This window comes from Neoarius graeffei, chromosome 3, assembly GCF_027579695.1.
Source record: "Neoarius graeffei isolate fNeoGra1 chromosome 3, fNeoGra1.pri, whole genome shotgun sequence".
Lineage (NCBI taxonomy): Eukaryota > Metazoa > Chordata > Actinopteri > Siluriformes > Ariidae > Neoarius > Neoarius graeffei.
The window spans coordinates 109,533,118-109,550,894 of NC_083571.1; the positions used below are offsets into that span (position 1 = coordinate 109,533,118).

General features: G+C 42.7%; 1 protein-coding gene across 11 annotated transcripts in view; it reads left to right on the plus strand.

Annotated features, from left to right (window-relative positions):
• Positions 1-17,777, plus strand: part of LOC132883829 (hepatitis A virus cellular receptor 1 homolog) — a 45,763-nt gene that overhangs the window by 12,173 nt on the left and 15,813 nt on the right. For 2 of the 11 annotated variants that reach the window (XM_060917878.1, XM_060917881.1), the window contains exons 6-13: positions 2,893-2,958; positions 3,194-3,256; positions 3,679-3,744; positions 3,966-4,028; positions 7,156-7,221; positions 9,930-9,992; positions 16,050-16,115; positions 16,352-16,414. In XM_060917878.1, the coding sequence (XP_060773861.1) occupies positions 2,893-2,958; positions 3,194-3,256; positions 3,679-3,744; positions 3,966-4,028; positions 7,156-7,221; positions 9,930-9,992; positions 16,050-16,115; positions 16,352-16,414 (516 nt within the window). Of the gene's footprint in view, positions 1-2,892; positions 2,959-3,193; positions 3,257-3,678; positions 3,745-3,965; positions 4,029-7,155; positions 7,222-9,929; positions 9,993-16,049; positions 16,116-16,351; positions 16,415-16,833; positions 16,900-17,120; positions 17,184-17,777 lie in introns of all 11 variants that reach the window. The other 9 variants (XM_060917874.1, XM_060917875.1, XM_060917877.1 and 6 more) reach the window with 9 other exon arrangements.

Here is a 17,777-nt window from a genome sequence, read left to right on the forward strand (position 1 = left end):
ATGTAGTTGGACCCGTAGACACTGGCCCCCAGACCTTTAAATGCAGGGTCCACAGGCATCTTCTGACCACTCCTCCCAATACCAGATGAGCTACAGTGAACCAGATGATTGGCCAAGTGGAATTGTATTCTATCTTGCTAATGTTCACAATTATACACAAAAAAAAGTTCATCTTCTGCTCACTTAACTATTCACAGTAACAGACATTTTCAGTACGGGTGCCCAAATTTTTGCATGCCACTGTATCTTGCGCAAGGTCGCGGGCAGGCTGGAGCCTATCCCAGCTGACTATGGCTGAGAGGTGGGGTACACCCTGGACAAGCCGCCAGATCATCACAGGGCTGACACATAGAGACAAACAACCATTCACACTCACATTCACACCTACGGTCAATTTAGAGCCACCAATTAACCTAACCTGCATGTCTTTGGACTGTGGGGGAAACCGGAGTACCCGGAGGAAACCCACGCGGACACGGGGAGAACATGCAAACTCCACACAGAAAGGCCCCCATCGGCTGCTGGGCTCAAACCCAGAACCTTCTTGCTGTTAAGTGACAGCACTAACCACTACACCACTGGTACCGTGCCCCCGTATATATGTAATGCTTAACAACGATACAATATATTAGCATATTTTAACACTTTATATTTCATTGTATTTTGGTTAAAAACAAACACCATGTGACCTCATCGACTGGATTTAGTAGCTACTAATGCAAGTACAATATCAGGCTTTCATCTAAACGGGGGAACAGGGGCGCTGCGCCCTCTTACTCTCGGCGTGCGCCCCCTTACCGACTCCGTGAAAACATCCCAGCAACACTACGTGACAATGTGTCTGATCATCAAATACGTTATAATTGCTCCAAAAATATTCCAATCATAGTAGATACACCGCCAGACGGTGCAAAAACAATCCGAATTGGCGTTTTCCAGACTGAGGCGCCATGTTGTTTAGTTGTTTACTTGTCGCAGCTGCTCTCGCGAGATTTGACATGGGTTACATACAAGGTCAGCTGACTTGTAGCGCGAGATTTCTCAAGACTGAATGACCTTTCACCCACCGGCGCGGGAGCTTTTGACAGAAGTAGTTCGCGAGTTATTTTTGTTGACACTTGGGCATTTAAAGATGTCATCCCGTGGCACGAAGCGGAAGAAAGCCAAAGACTGTCCGGGGCAGAAGATGATTAGGCCAAATAAAAAAAAAAAAAGTGTGTTTCCGGTAACCCGACCGATCGAGAATTTCCGCGTCGAAATTGCCGACCGTAAAGTTTTTATTACAAATTTCCCTCGATATTTTAGTGTAAGCGGCGTTAGTTTGTCATAATTTTTTGTTTCAACGCATTCAAGTTGTGAAAGAAATGATAAAAAGTAAAATGTTTCGCCACTTCTATCAGCCCTCCTCCATAAACTGAGCCGAGCCGCCATTTTGAATTCTCATTCAAGGCTGTAATGCAAATTGCTTCCTTTTCAGTATACAAGTGCACTTCCATGGCAGGGAAAAACACTACATTTTGCCGCCTATGTAGTCCCCTATTTATACAAACAGGAGTCATTCAGGATTCAGCCATGTTTTTGCTCGACCCAAGTTCTACAGTACGCTAGGCTAGGCCGTCTGCTTTTAATGGAAGTAGCCTAGCCTAGGACATTATTTTCACGTTATTTCTTGATAAGTTGTTTTCACGTTATTACATGAAAATATCATGAAATATCGCTTCCGTAGATCATAACTCGAACTCTCACGATATATTTTTTTATTCATTTAAAGATTTAAAACACTTATTTTATTATGATGTGTGGTATAAAGGATTATGTGCCAAAATACTATTTTGTAAGATGTTTACTTGTGTTAATTTTTTCGAACAAAATAAAAAAAAATTAAGAAAAAAAAAAAAAAAAAAAAAAACTTTCCTACCTACCGACCTTATTTTAGTATTTCATGTTACCGGAAACACACTTTTTTTTTTTTGGCCTTACTTCTTTCTTTTTCAATGTTGACAGACAATTTGATACAATTTCCCTCTCAGATAGCCTCAAAATATCCCATTGGAGCATTTTTCAAAGGCTTTGCACGGCAGGGGGGGACAACCGGCACCATCTCCCCCCCGCTTCGCTCCCTCGCCATGGTGAGCGCCCTCATACCTCATACTAAATTTTTCTAGAAAAAACCCTGCAATATGAACGCCTTTAGCAACTACTGATGCCTATATCGAGGACATGCATTGCAAAGAAGCTCTAAAAACTCCAGTAAGTCTGGGAAAACCTCAGACAACATTTGTTGCTTAAGAGCGTCTTTAAACTCCCTCTTTAGCCCTAAAGGCCAACGTTATTGGGAAACCCACCCCTGAGAAGAAGAAACCTTTATTCGTCACATGCACACTTCAAGCACAGTGAAATTCATCCTCTGCATTTAATCCATCTGAAGCAGTGAACACACACACACACACACTGAGAGCAGTGGGCAGCCACACCAGAGCACCCAAGGAGCAGTCAGGGGTCAGGTACCTTGCTCAAGGGCACTTCAGCCCAAGGCCACCCCACGTCAACCTAACCTGCATGTCTTTGGATTGTGGGGCAAACCGGAGCACCCAGAGGAAACCCACGCAGACACGGGGAGAACATGCAAACTCCACACAGAAAGGCCCTTGCCGGCTGCTGGGTTCGAACCCAGAACCTTTTTGCTGTGAGGCGACCGTGCTAACCACTACACCACCATGCCGCATGCATTGCAAAGAGCATTTGGAGGTTAATGGTTTTGGGTAATGATCCAGCAGTGGCTCTTTGGCAGTTCTGGGGTTTGAACTTACTCTTATTATACATTTAATCTGAAGCAGAAATAATACAAACTCAGACAATTTAAAGCACAAAAAACTGTCATTATTTTGTTAGCACCTGTTTCAACAACACAACATGAGACAACCTCCGTCACCGAAGATGTGACCACGAAGCATCCAGGTAGGAAAAACAGTGGTCTCAATTAAAATTTTCATGAATCTGTAATGGCAGAATAATTCAAACAAACTCTACATGTATTACAAGAGTCATCACTGGAAGGCCTTGTTTTTTTTTTCTTAATAATATTTACTATACAACTATTTTACTATAATGACCATAATCATATCACACTGATTCAGCACTCCTTGTATCATCACAGCACTTCTTTTGCTTTATAGTTGTATTTCTTTTCCAGAAACAGAACAGACTTATACCACTCCGGGATATGTAACAACTACAACACAGATCCCTAGCAAAGGTAAGACAACATACATTTGATCTTAGATTACAAACTTGCAGTGCAGAATTCTGGGAGGAAAAAAAACCCCCAACAACAACAACAACATGGTACTTCTTTAGAACAACCAACTTTACCATCAAGTGCATTTTTATTTACGTGAACAATCTACCGATCCAATTTTATCCAAAGTGACATACAAGTGAAGCAGAATCCAAGCTATACACAGACCTGAGCGTTTGGAGGTTAATGGTTTTGGGCACCGGTCCAGCATTGGGTCTTTGGCACTTCTGGGGCCTTTTAAACAGTTGGACAGAATTTCTTGAGCAACCACTGACTCCCAGTTTGCACTTCATCATTACTCATACTGCACATTTAATCTGAAGCAGAAAGAATACCAACTCAGACAATTGAAATCACAAAAAATTTCATTATTTTGTTAGCACCTGTTTCAACAACACAAGATGAGACAACCTCCGTCACCGACGATGTGACCACAAAGCATCCAGGTAGAAAAAACAGTGGTCTCAATTAAAATTTACATGAATCTATAATGGCAGAATAATTCAAATGAACTCTACATTTATTACAAGAGTCATCACTGGAAGGTCTTCTTTTTTTCTTCTTCTTCATAATATTTACTATAATGACCATAATCATAGCATTCAGCACTCCTTGTATCATCACAGCCCTTCCTTTGCTTTATTATTATATTTATACATTTTTCCAGAAACAGAACAGACTTACACCACTCTGGGATATGTAACAACTACAACACTCATTCCTACACAGGGTACGACAGAATACATTTTATATTAGATTAAAACCCGCATCATAGACTTCTTGGAGGAAAAAAACAACAAACTATACTAGAGCGGTGGCTACAATTATCGACAGTCCATAATTATAGACACCTTTTCAGATTTACTAATAAAAACAATTTTACAAAGGTCAGTTTGAGTTACAACAATTATTGGTTAATTAATCAACCCTCACCCTTTGATCTTGTCGTCTGATGACACAGCTTGTTACCAGAGATGGAATTTTTTTAGCACGATCAGAAATTATTCAGAAAACCCAGACGTTATCATCACAGGTAAGCATGGTGGAAAGATCATGGACATGTTTTTACTGATCAAATTCACTGATATTTCATGATCTCCTCGTCGAAACCTACAACCCCGATTCCAAAAAAGTTGGGACAAAGCACAAATTGTAAACAAAAACGGAATGCAATAATTTACAAATCTCAAAAACTGATATTGTATTCACAATAGAACATAGACAACATATCAAATGTCGAAAGTGAGACATTTTGAAATTTCATGCCAAATATTGGCTCATTTGGAATTTCATGACAGCAACACATCTCAAAAAAGTTGGGACAGGGGCAATAAGAGGCTGGAAAAGTTAAAGATGCAAAAAAGGAACAGCTGGAGGACCAAATTGTAACTCATTAGGTCAATTGGCAATAGGTCATTAACATGACTGGGTATAAAAAGAGCATCTTGGAGTGGCAGCGGCTCTCAGAAGTAAAGATGGGAAGAGGATCACCAATCCCCCTAATTCTGCGCCGACAAATAGTGGAGCAATATCAGAAAGGAGTTCGACAGTGTAAAATTGCAAAGAGTTTGAACATATCATCATCTACAGTGCATAATATCATCGAAAGATTCAGAGAATCTGGAAGAATCTCTGTGCGTAAGGGTCAAGGCTGGAAAACCATACTGGGTGCCCGTGATCTTCGGGCCCTTAGACGGCACTGCATCACATACAGGCATGCTTCTGTATTGGAAATCACAAAATGGGCTCAGGAATATTTCCAGAGAACATTATCTGTGAACACAATTCACCGTGCCATCCGCCGTTGCCAGCTAAAACTCTATAGTTCAAAGAAGAAGCCGTATCTAAACACGATCCAGAAGCGCAGACGTCTTCTCTGGGCCAAGGCTCATTTAAAATGGACTGTGGCAAAGTGGAAAACTGTTCTGTGGTCAGACGAATCAAAATTTGAAGTTCTTTATGGAAATCAGGGACGCCGTGTCATTCGGACTAAAGAGGAGAAGGACGACCCAAGTTGTTATCAGCGCTCAGTTCAGAAGCCTGCATCTCTGATGGTATGGGGTTGCATTAGTGCATGTGGCATGGGCAGCTTACACATCTGGAAAGACACCATCAATGCTGAAAGGTATATCCAAGTTCTAGAGCAACATATGCTCCCATCCAGACGACGTCTCTTTCAGGGAAGACCTTGCATTTTCCAACATGACAATGCCAAACCACAGCATCATGGCTGCATAGAAGAAGGGTCCAGGTACTGAACTGGCCAGCCTGCAGTCCAGATCTTTCACCCATAGAAAACATTTGGCGCATCATAAAATGGAAGATACGACAAAAAAGACCTAAGACAGTTGAGCAACTAGAATCCTACATTAGACAAGAATGGGTTAACATTCCTATCCCTAAACTTGAGCAACTTGTCTCCTCAGTCCCCAGACGTTTACAGACTGTTGTAAAGAGAAAAGGGGATGTCTCACAGTGGTAAACATGGCCTTGTCCCAACTTTTTTGAGATGTGTTGTTGTCATGAAATTTAAAATCACCTATTTTTTCTCTTTAAATGATACATTTTCTCAGTTTAAACATTTGATATGTAATCTATGTTCTATTCTGAATAAAATATGGAATTTTGAATCTTCCACATCATTGCATTCCGTTTTTATTTACAATTTGTACTTTTTCCCAACTTTTTTGGAATCGGAGTTGTACTTTGTTTCTTACTCTTTCATTTGACAGTCGCCATTTTGTATCTAAACGCGCGTTTGAGAAGTCACGTGAGGTGTCGATAATAGTGATCACTTTCACCGGTGTCCACCATTATCGACACCCTGTGGAATTAAGGGACATTTAGAACTGTTATGGATTGATCTTTGTGTAACATTGTTGAAGTCGATGAAGTACTTTAAAAAAAAAAAAATATATATATATATATATATATATATATATATATATATATATATACACACACACACACACACACACACACACACACACACACACACAAGTGCTGTGATTTATAATCATTTTTTCTGATTCATAACAGAATGGAATGCTTATAGAGTATTTGGAATCCGACTGCAATAAATTAGACCAGAATTAAATTCCAAGCATATAAAAAATTACATACTTCAAATATTCAGATTCCATTCAGAATTTTTTTTTTTGCAGTTTACTGTAAATATCTCATCTCATTATCTCTAGCCGCTTTATCCTGTTCTACAGGGTCGCAGGCGAGCTGGAGCCTATCCCAGCTGACTACGGGCGAAAGGCGGGGTACACCCTGGACAAGTCGCCAGGTCATCACAGGGCCGACACATAGACACAGACAACCATTCACACTCACATTCACACCTACGGTCAATTTAGAGAGTCACCAGTTAACCTAACCTGCATGTCTTTGGACTGTGGGGGAAACTGGAGCACCCGGAGGAAACCCACGTGGACAACATGCAAGCTCCACACAGAAAGGCTCTCGCCGGCCACGGGGCTCGAACCCGCACCTTCTTGCTGTGAGGCGACAGCGCTAACCACTACACCACTGTGCCGCCCCCATGTCGATAACTGTGGACAAAGGTGTTGATAATTGTGGAACAACGTCACCTGATCTGATACGCTAAGTAATCAGGAAGCAATTCATTTTTCCCAGTGGAAGTTTGAGTAATTATTCGTGCACAATTTATGTATTGAAAGTCTTTTCTACTTTTGCAATGGCCAAAAGATTGTTAAGGTGTCGATAATTGTAGCTGCCGCACTATATGGCCAAAGCTTTTTGGACACCTGACCATCACACTTCTATTATTATACCTACATATAATTCTGAGATTTAAAAAGCACAAATATTTTTCATGTTATTTTTGTTAGGACCAATTTTAACAACACACATTGAAACAACTGCCATCCCTGAGTATGTGACCACTGAGCGTAAAGGTAGGAAAAACAGTGGTCTATGTAAAATAAATAAATGAATAAATAAAATATAATAATAATACTGGTATTTTTTTTTAACTTGGTCCCTATTTTCCCATCTCGTTCTGTCCAAATATTTACAAGGGACAAAAGTGATTGAAATCAGTCCAGTTTTGAGTTAGAATGCTATAACTGGCAACCAAAAAATGGTTATACAATATAATCCTACCATGACATCTAAACTTTCTGACAACATGGAAAGGTTCCCTTTTTGTAAACATCAGAAAACAACCCCATGTGATAATCAACTACAGGCACTGAATATTGTGCTGCTGGAAGAAGAGAAAGGGGGAAAAAAATGAGTGTCGGAAGTCATTTTCTACAGTTTATTTACAACTATTGCGGTAAACAGACCCAGGTGTATCTCTGTACAGATCCTTTCCATGTTGTCAGACATTTACATTCACTGGCCACTTTATTAGGAACACCCATCCATCCACCTGCTGTTTGATGCAGTTGTGTAATCAGCCGATCCCTTGACAGCAGCACGATGCATACAATCATGCAGATACAAATCAAGAGCTTCAGTTAATGTTCACAGTGTTCAAACATCAGAACGGGAAAAATTGTGATCTCACAGTGTGACTTTCTTTCACTGTGGCATGAGTGTTGGTTCGAGCCAGATGGACTGGTTTGAGTGTTTCAGAAACAACTGATCTCCTGGGGTTTTCACACACAACAGTCTGTAGAGTTTACACAGAATGGTGAGAAAAACAAAAAACATCGAATGAGTGACAGTTCTGTGCAGTCTTGGAGTCGAGTCACTAAACCTCGAGTCTGAGTGCAGTCTCGAGTCCCCAGTGTTCAAGTTAAAGAAAATTTCGAGTCGAGTCCGACATAAGCCTTGCTATCAACAGAGCAACGAGTATAGCGTGCCACTTCCTTCTCTGCGTGGAGTCTTGCGTGGGTGGAAACAAACACCAAGTTAATAAGAGAGGTCAGAGGAAAATGGCCAGACTGGTTCGAGCTGCCAGGAAGGATACAGTAACTCATATAATCACTCTTTACAACCATGGTGAGCAGAAAAGCATCTCAGCATGCAACAGCAGAATCTTAGAATCAACAAGTTCCTATTAAAATGGCCAGTGAGTGTATAATAACATTAGGAGCCAAAACAAGCAGTTTACTTTGTTATGGATGATTTCCCTGTAGAATTACGCTGTACAGTGTTTTGCGGTTGCCAGTTACAGCTTTCTAACTCAATACTGGACTGATTTCAATCGTTTTTGTCCCTAGTAAATATTTCGACGAAAAGAGATGAGAAAATTACGGAAGCCACGAGAGGCCCTTCATATAATCTTTTTTTATTCACCTTATCCCGAGATAACGACATAATTAATTCAGGATCTTGAGAAAACAACACAACTAATTCGAGATCTCAAGAAAACTAAACCGTTATTTCAAGATCGAGAAAACAAAACAATTATTCCGTGATCTCGAGAAAACAAAATAATTATTTCATGATCTCGGCTGGATCACTGTATCTCCGTCGGTAGAGACGAAGCCGGGCCAGTCTTCTGCAGAGGTGCCGCGGACTAATATTGAAATTATCCCTTATCTCATCTCATTATCTGTAGCCGCTTTATCCTTCTACAGGGTCGCAGGCAAGCTGGAGCCTATCCCAGCTGACTACGGGCGAAAGGCGGGGTACACCCTGGACAAGTCGCCAGGTCATCACAGGGCTGACACATAGACACAGACAACCATTCACACTCACATTCACACCTACGGTCAATTTAGAGTCACCAGTTAACCTAACCTGCATGTCTTTGGACTGTGGGGGAAACCGGAGCACCCGGAGGAAACCCACGCGGACACGGGGAGAACATGCAAACTCCGCACAGAAAGGCCCTCGCCGGCCACGGGGCTCAAACCCGGACCTTCTTGCTGTGAGGCGACAGCGCTAACCACTACACCACCGTGCCGCCCAAATTATCCCTTATTAAAAGACTTAATGCAATCTCTCCCTGTGTCAACCCCTGATCAAAATATTGCCTTATTAGGTGATCGATTATTCCAGCCATTCTAATGACCAAAGTTACGTCTATACAGAATGAGAAATAGCCCCAAAGTCAGCATATCACAAGTCTCTTGGCGCACCTGAATGAACCATTTCTCAGCTGTTTACTCGAGATCATGAAATAATTGTTTTGTTTTCTCGAGATCACGGAATAATTGTTTTGTTTTCTCGAGATCTCGAATTAGTTGTGTTGTTTTCTCGAGATCCTGAATTAATTATGTCGTGATCTCGGAATAACGGTTTTGTTTTCTTGAGATCTCGAATTAGTTGTGTTGTTTTCTCGAGATCCTGAATTAATTATGTCGTTATCTCGGGATAACAAGGTGAATAAAAAAAAAAAGGATTATATGAAGGGCCTCTCTCGGCTTCCGTAGAAAATAGGGCCCAGGATAAAAAACAAAACAAAACAACCACCTGATTTTTCCTTTAATGGTTGCTTTTTGTGAATGTATAATAACAGAATAATTCAAATGAAATCAAATGCTAGGCTCTTGTGCCATGTTTATGTATTAGAACAGTCATTACTGGGACGTCTTCATTTTATACTTTGTTACAGTCAAGGAAGGGAAAATATTCATGACACGAAAATATAGTGTTCAGCATTCCTTCATATCAGCACAAGCACAACCTTGTTTCATTTTTCCCCCAGAAACACAAGAGAGCTTGAGCACTCTGGGATATGTATCTACTACAGCACACAGTGTTACACATGGTAAGGAAAACCGTATTTTATTTTAGATCAACAACCTGCAGTGCAGAACTCTGGGGGGGAAAAACAACAAATTACATGGTGCTGCTTTAGAACAAATAGCCTCATCATCACTCATGAAATAGACACTTTTATTAAAAGCAGCATGTACAGTACCAGTCAAAAGTTTGGCCACACCTTCTAATTCTTTTCTTTATTTTTATGAATTAAAAGACACTTCTTCGTGTCTTAAAGTCATGATGGATGTCGTTTCTCTTTACTTAGTTGTTCAGTTTTTGACATAATATGGATTACTACAGTTGTGCTGTTGAATAGAGCTATTTATCTCATCTCATCTCATTATCTCTAGCCACTTTATCCTTTTCTACAGGGTCGCAAGCAAGCTGGAGCCTATCCCAGCTAACTACGGGCGAAAGGCGGGGTACACCCTGAACAAATCGCCAGGTCATCACAGGGCCGACACATAGACACAGACAACCATTCACACTCACACCGACGGTCAATTTAGAGTCACCAGTTAACCTAACCTGCATGTCTTTGGACTGTGGGGGAAACCGGAGCACCCGGAGGAAACCCACGCGGACACGGGGAGAACATGCAAACTCCACACAGAAAGGCCCTCGCCGGCCACGGGGCTCGAACCCGGACCTTCTTGCTGTGAGGCGACAGCACTAACCACTACACCAATGTGCCGCCCCTTAGGGCTATTTACTGTATTTTTATTTTTTACTATTTACTGTTTGATCTCAAACACATCACGAAGGCAAGAAATTGCACTAATTAACTTTTGACGAGACACACCTATTAAGTGAAAAACACTTTACAAACACATTACAATCTGTGGAAACAGCTAACTGAAAACACTTTGCTACGTTCTTGTAGCCTTCTCCTGCTTTGTGAGCATCAATTATTTTATTATTCAGAATGCGTGGAGGGCGGCACGGTGGTGTAGTGGTTAGCGCTGTCGCCTCACAGCAAGAAGGTCCGGGTTCGAGCCCCGTGGCCGGCGAGGGCCTTTCTGTGCGGAGTTTGCATGTTCCCCCCGTGTCCGCATGGGTTTCCTCCAGGTGCTCTGGTTTCCCCCACAGTCCAAAGACATGCAGGTTAGGTTAACTGGTGACTCTAAATTGACCGTAGGTGTGAGTGTGAATGGTTGTCTGTGTCTATGTGTCAGCCCTGTGATGACCTGGCGACTTGTCCAGGGTGTACCCCGCCTTTTGCCCGTAGTCAGCTGGGATAGGCTCCAGCTTGCCTGCGACCCTGTAGAACAGGATAAAGCAGCTAGAGATGATGAGATGAGAATGCGAGGGAGTTGCTTAGAGGAGCCCATGGCTGTTGATTTTAGGGACAAGTTTGAGGAGTCAGAGAATTTATACAGCTTTGAAATCTGCATCATCTGACCTTTCCTAACGAAGAATTTGAACAAGCCATAGCTCAATAAGCTAATTAAGGTCTGGAACCTTGGTAAAAGTTACCTGAGAACTCAAATGTATTGGGGTGCCCAAACTTTCGCATGGTGTTCCTTTTCTTTTTTCACTCTCCAATTGTACAAAACAAAAATAATACACAAATCTTGCAGAAAACGCTGAAAAGAAATGTGTCGTCTTTACCTTTATGCCTTATGGGGTAGTGAGGGGTGTGATAAACGCTGGTCACCCCACCCTTGGCCGAGTGGTCCACTTCTGGACCCAATCTGTTATGAGTCTTTTGATGCTTTCAGATCAGGTCATGTATAGCGTACACCCCCACCGCACTGCTCAAGTGTGTCCAGAATGCAGGGGCTAGCAACCCCATAACCTCCAACCAATTGCTACAAAGTACAAAGAAAACCCCCCACAGGACAGATCACGAAGGAAACGATCTATGACTGTCTACCGACTACGAGATAAAGAACCGCGAATAATCAAGGTTAACATCCATGGACTAAGATCAAACTTTGGCAAACTGGCTAACCTGTGCAAGGCCAAAGAACCTACCATCGTTATTGTGGTAGAGACATTCCTGGATGAGACAGTACAGGACAGAGCTGAGTGCATTGCAATTCCAGGATACACCATGTGTTGTCGGAGAGATAGAAACTCTTCAGGGGGCAGAATTGCAGTGTTTTGCATGCATGGAATTGCCATCCACCATAATGCACCCAAAAGGCTTTGAACTGATGTGGTTTACAGTCACTCTACGCTCCCAGAAGCTACTCATAGGAGCTGTTTACAGACCACCAAGCACCAACGTCTTCAATTACATCGACACTGAAACCTTGCCCGCAATGGCTGAATTTGGTGCCTACTCTGTCATGCTGGTTGGAGATTTTAATGTCCATCATGAAGATTGGCTAGGAAGTCAAACAACTGATGCAGCTGGCTGCCGGGCCCTGGAGCTTGCAAGCTGTCTAGGCCTAGAACAAGTCATAATGACTCCAACCAGAGGTGACCAGATTCTAGACCTCATCATGACTGACCTTCCAGCTGTATCCACAACACTGGCCAACATGGGAACATTGGACCATAACCCTGTCCTAGTAAGGCTTGACCTGCCAGCATACAGAGATAAGCCATACAAAAGGAAGGCGTGGCAGTATGAGAAAGCCAATTACTGGGGAATGCGAGGCTTCATTTCAGGCACCGACTGGTGGAAGGTATTCTCTGCGGAAGATCCTGAGAGCATATGTGCCGAGATCACAAAAATCATCCAGACCACCATGGAACAGTTCATCCCCAACAAAACTGTCACCAGAAAAACAGGAGACAAACCATGGTTCGACGAGAACTGCCAAAGAGCTGCAAGAAAGAAGCGGCATCTCTTTCAAGAGCTTAAAAGCAACAACTCACCCACCAATAAGCAGCAGTTTGCAGATGCCAGACACATATTCAACCAGGAAGAGAAGCAAGCTAAGCGGAACTACAACGCCAAACTCACCAAAGAACTCACTGGCAATAACCTGAGCGGCAAGAGATGGTGGAGGCTTGTTAACTCTCTCTCTCTGGGAGAGCTGCTACCTCTGACATCCCTGTCATTATCCACAACAACACAGCCCACATTGCTGCCCACAAAAAGTCAGAAGTGTTCTGCAAGGCATTCGTACAAAAATGCCATCTCCAAGATGCAACTGCCCCGGCACCTCAAATCCAGCAATCCATCTCCTGAACTATCGACACCATCACATTCAAACCTAAGGACATCAAGAGGCTCTTGAAAGGACTCAAACCGGACAAAGCTTCTGGGCCAGATGAAATCCCCACCAGAGTCCTAAGGAATGTGGTGCAGAGCTCGCAAGCCCCCTGTGTTGCCTCTTTAACTGCTGCTTTTCAAGTGGACTCTTCCCAAGTCAGTGGAAGGTGGCCTCTGTTACTCCAGTGCACAAGAAAGACTCAAAAGCGGACCCGTCCAAGTACTGCCCCATATCCCTGCTTTCAGTCATCAGCAAGGTTATGGAATCAGCAGTGAACCAACAGCTACAGAGATACGTTCTCAAAAACAATCTCATCTCCCACAGACAGTTTGGATTCAGACCAGAACACAGCACGGCTGACCTCCTAAACATCCTGTGCCAGAGGTGGATCAACTCCCTAGACTCAGGCGAGGAAGTCTGTGTCGTAGCCTTGGACATCCAGGGGGCATTTGACAAAGTGTGGCATCACGGTCTGATGGCCAAACTCTATTGAGAGGAGTGTCTGGAAAGCTGCTCCAATGGCTCCAAAGCTACCTCTCGAACAGATCCATCAGAGTGGTCCTGTCAGGCCAGGCCTCAGAACCCTACTCTATCAATGCCTCAGTACCTCAAGGATCGATCCTTGGCCCTCTCCTCTTCTCCATCTTCATCAACGACCTGGCTGATGTATGTGAGAATGAGATGTACATGTACACTGACGACTCAAACCTGTATGCACGCATCAGATCTCCAGCAGACAAGGCCAAAGTGGAGGCGAGCCTGAACCAGGATCTCCAACAAATCGCCATCTGGGGAGACCAGTGGAAGACCACTTTCAAGCCATCAAAGTGTAAGTTTGTTACACTCTCAAGAAAGAGGACTCCATCTGCACTGGACCTGCACTTTAATGGTCACCGGTTGACCACGACCAATGAGTTGGACATCCTGGGGGTCACAATAGCTGTCCTGGTCGAAACATCTGACCAAAATCTCCATACGGGCAGGTCAGAAACTGGCAGCACTGAGGAGATTGGCCAGTAAACTCACCACAGAGAGCCGAGCAACTGTCTACAAGCTACAGGTACGCAGCATCATGGAATACACCTCACTCAGCTGGATGAGTGCCTCACCAACACATCTTGGCCTACTCGACAACATACAGAAGAAGGCCCTAAAGATTATAGGAGTGGACCAGGACACTGCTAGCACAAAACTCTCCATCCCCAGCCTTGGCCACAGAAGACAGGTTGCTATTGCTACAGTCCTGTTCAAAATGCACACCCACCACTGCCCTACGGATCTCCGGATATGCTCCCCCCGCCATAACTTAGACGGCGAACCACCCGCCTATGCACAGCTATGCCAGATCATGCCCTGGACCTCCCAGCCTCTAATACTTGCACCCTGGACAGAACCTTCCTCCACACTGCTGTCCGGGTATGGAATAGCCTTCCAGAACATGTAGTTGGACCCGTAGACACTGGCCCCCAGACCTTTAAATGCAGGGTCCACAGGCATCTTCTGACCACTCCTCCCAATACCAGATGAGCTACAGTGAACCAGATGATTGGCCAAGTGGAATTGTATTCTATCTTGCTATTGTTCACAATTATACACAAAAAAATGTTCATCTTCTGCTCACTTAACTATTCACAATAACAGACATTTTCAGTACGGGTGCCCAAATTTTTGCATGCCACTGTATCTTGTGCAAGGTCGCGGGCAGGCTGGAGCCGATCCCAGCTGACTATGGCTGAGAGGTGGGGTACACCCTGGACAAGCCGCCAGATCATCACAGGGCTGACACATAGAGACAAACAACCATTCACACTCACATTCACACCTACGGTCAATTTAGAGCCACCAATTAACCTAACCTGCATGTCTTTGGACTGTGGGGGAAACCGGAGCACCCAGAGGAAACCCACACAGACACGGGGAGAACATGCAAACTCCACACAGAAAGGCTCCCATCGGTTGCTGGGCTCGAACCCGGACCTTCTTGCTGTTAAGTGACAGCACTAACCACTACACCACCGGTACCGTGCCCCCGTATATATGTAATGCTTAACAACGATACAATATATTAGCATATTTTAACACTTTATATTTCATTGTATTTTGGTTAAAAACAAACACCATGTGACCTAATCGACTGGATTTAGTAGCTACTAATGCCTTTTGCAAGTACAATATGAATGCCTTTAGCAACTACTGATGCCTATATCGAGGACATGCATTGCAAAGAAGCTCTAAAAACTCCAGTAAGTCTGGGAAAACCTCATACAGAGACAACATTTGTTGCTTAAGAGCGTCTTTAAACTCCCTCTTTAGCCCTAAAGTACAACGTTATTGGGAAACCCACCCCTGAGAAGAAGAAACCTTTATTCGTCACATGCACACTTCAAGCACAGTGAAATTCATCCTCTGCATTTAATCCATCTGAAGCAGTGAACACACACACACACACACTGAGAGCAGTGGGCAGCCACACCAGAGCACCCAGGGAGCAGTCAGGGGTCAGGTACCTTGCTCAAGGGCACTTCAGCCCAAGGCCACCCCACGTCAACCTAACCTGCATGTCTTTGGATTGTGGGGGAAACCGGAGCACCTGGAGGAAACCCACACAGACACAGGGAGAACATGCAAACTCCACACAGAAAGGCCCTTGCCGGCCACTGGGTTCGAACCCAGAACCTTTTTGCTGCAAGGCGACCGTGCTAACCACTACACCACCATGCCGCATGCATTGCAAAGAGCATCTGGAGGTTAATGGTTTTGGGCAATGATCCAGCAGTGGCTCTTTGGCAGTTCTGGGGTTTGAACTTACTCTTATTATACATTTAATCTGAAGCAGAAACAATACAAACTCGGACAATTTAAAGCACAAAAAACTGTCATTATTTTGTTAGCACCTGTTTCAACAACACAACATGAGACAACCTCCGTCACCGAAGATGTGACCATGAAGCATCCAGGTAGGAAAAACAGTGGTCTCAATTAAAATTTTCATGAATCTGTAATGGCAGAATAATTCAGACAAACTCTACATGTATTACAAGAGTCATCACTGGAAGGCCTTGGTTTTTTTTTTCTTAATAATATTTACTATACAACTATTTTACTATAATGACCATAATCATATCACACTGATTCAGCACTCCTTGTATCATCACAGCACTTCTTTTGCTTTATAGTTGTATTTCTTTTCCAGAAACAGAACAGACTTATACCACTCCGGGATATGTAACAACTACAACACAGATCCCTAGCAAAGGTAAGACAACATACATTTGATCTTAGATTACAAACCTGCAGTGCAGAATTCTGGGAGGAAAAAAAAAACCCAACAACAACAACATGGTACTTCTTTAGAACAACCAACTTTACCATCAAGTGCATTTTTATTTACGTGAACAATCTACCGATCCAATTTTATCCAAAGTGACATACAAGTGAAGCAGAATCCAAGCTATACACAGACCTGAGCGTTTGGAGGTTAATGGTTTTGGGCACCGGTCCAGCATTGGGTCTTTGGCACTTCTGGGGCCTTTTAAACAGTTGGACAGAATTTCTTGAGCAACCACTGACTCCCAGTTTGCACCTCATCATTACTCATATTGCACATTTAATCTGAAGCAGAAAGAATACCAACTCAGACAATTGAAATCACAAAAAATTTCATTATTTTGTTAGCACCTGTTTCAACAACACAAGATGAGACAACCTCCGTCACCGACGATGTGACCACAAAACATCCAGGTAGAAAAAACAGTGGTCTCAATTAAAATTTACATGAATCTGTAATGGCAGAATAATTCAAATGAACTCTACATGTATTACAAGAGTCATCACTGGAAGATCTTCTTTTTTTCTTCTTCTTCATAATATTTACTATAATGACCATAATCATAGCATTCAGCACTCCTTGTATCATCACAGCCCTTCCTTTGCTTTATTATTATATTTATACATTTTTCCAGAAACAGAACAGACTTACACCACTCTGGGATATGTAACAACTACAACACTCATTCCTACACAGGGTACGACAGAATACATTTTATATTAGATTAAAACACGCATCATAGACTTCTTGGAGGAAAAAAAACAACAAACTATACTAGAGCGGTGGCTACAATTATCGACAGTCCATAATTATAGACACCTTTTCAGATTTACCAATAAAAAACAATTTTACAAAGGTCAGTTTGAGTTACAACAATTATTGGTTAATTAATCAACCCTCACCCTTTGATCTTGTCGTCTGATGACACAGCTTGTTACCAGAGATGGAATTTTTTTAGCGCGATCAGAAATTATTCAGAAAACCCAGACGTTATCATCACAGGTAAGCATGGTGGAAAGATCATGGACATGTTTTTACTGATCAAATTCACTGATATTTCATGATCTCCTCGTTGAAACCTACAACCCCGATTCCAAAAAAGTTGGGACAAAGCACAAATTGTAAATAAAAACGGAATGCAATAATTTACAAATCTCAAAAACTGATATTGTATTCACAATAGAACATAGACAACATATCAAATGTCGAAAGTGAGACATTTTGAAATTTCATGCCAAATATTGGCTCATTTGGAATTTCATGACAGCAACACATCTCAAAAAAGTTGGGA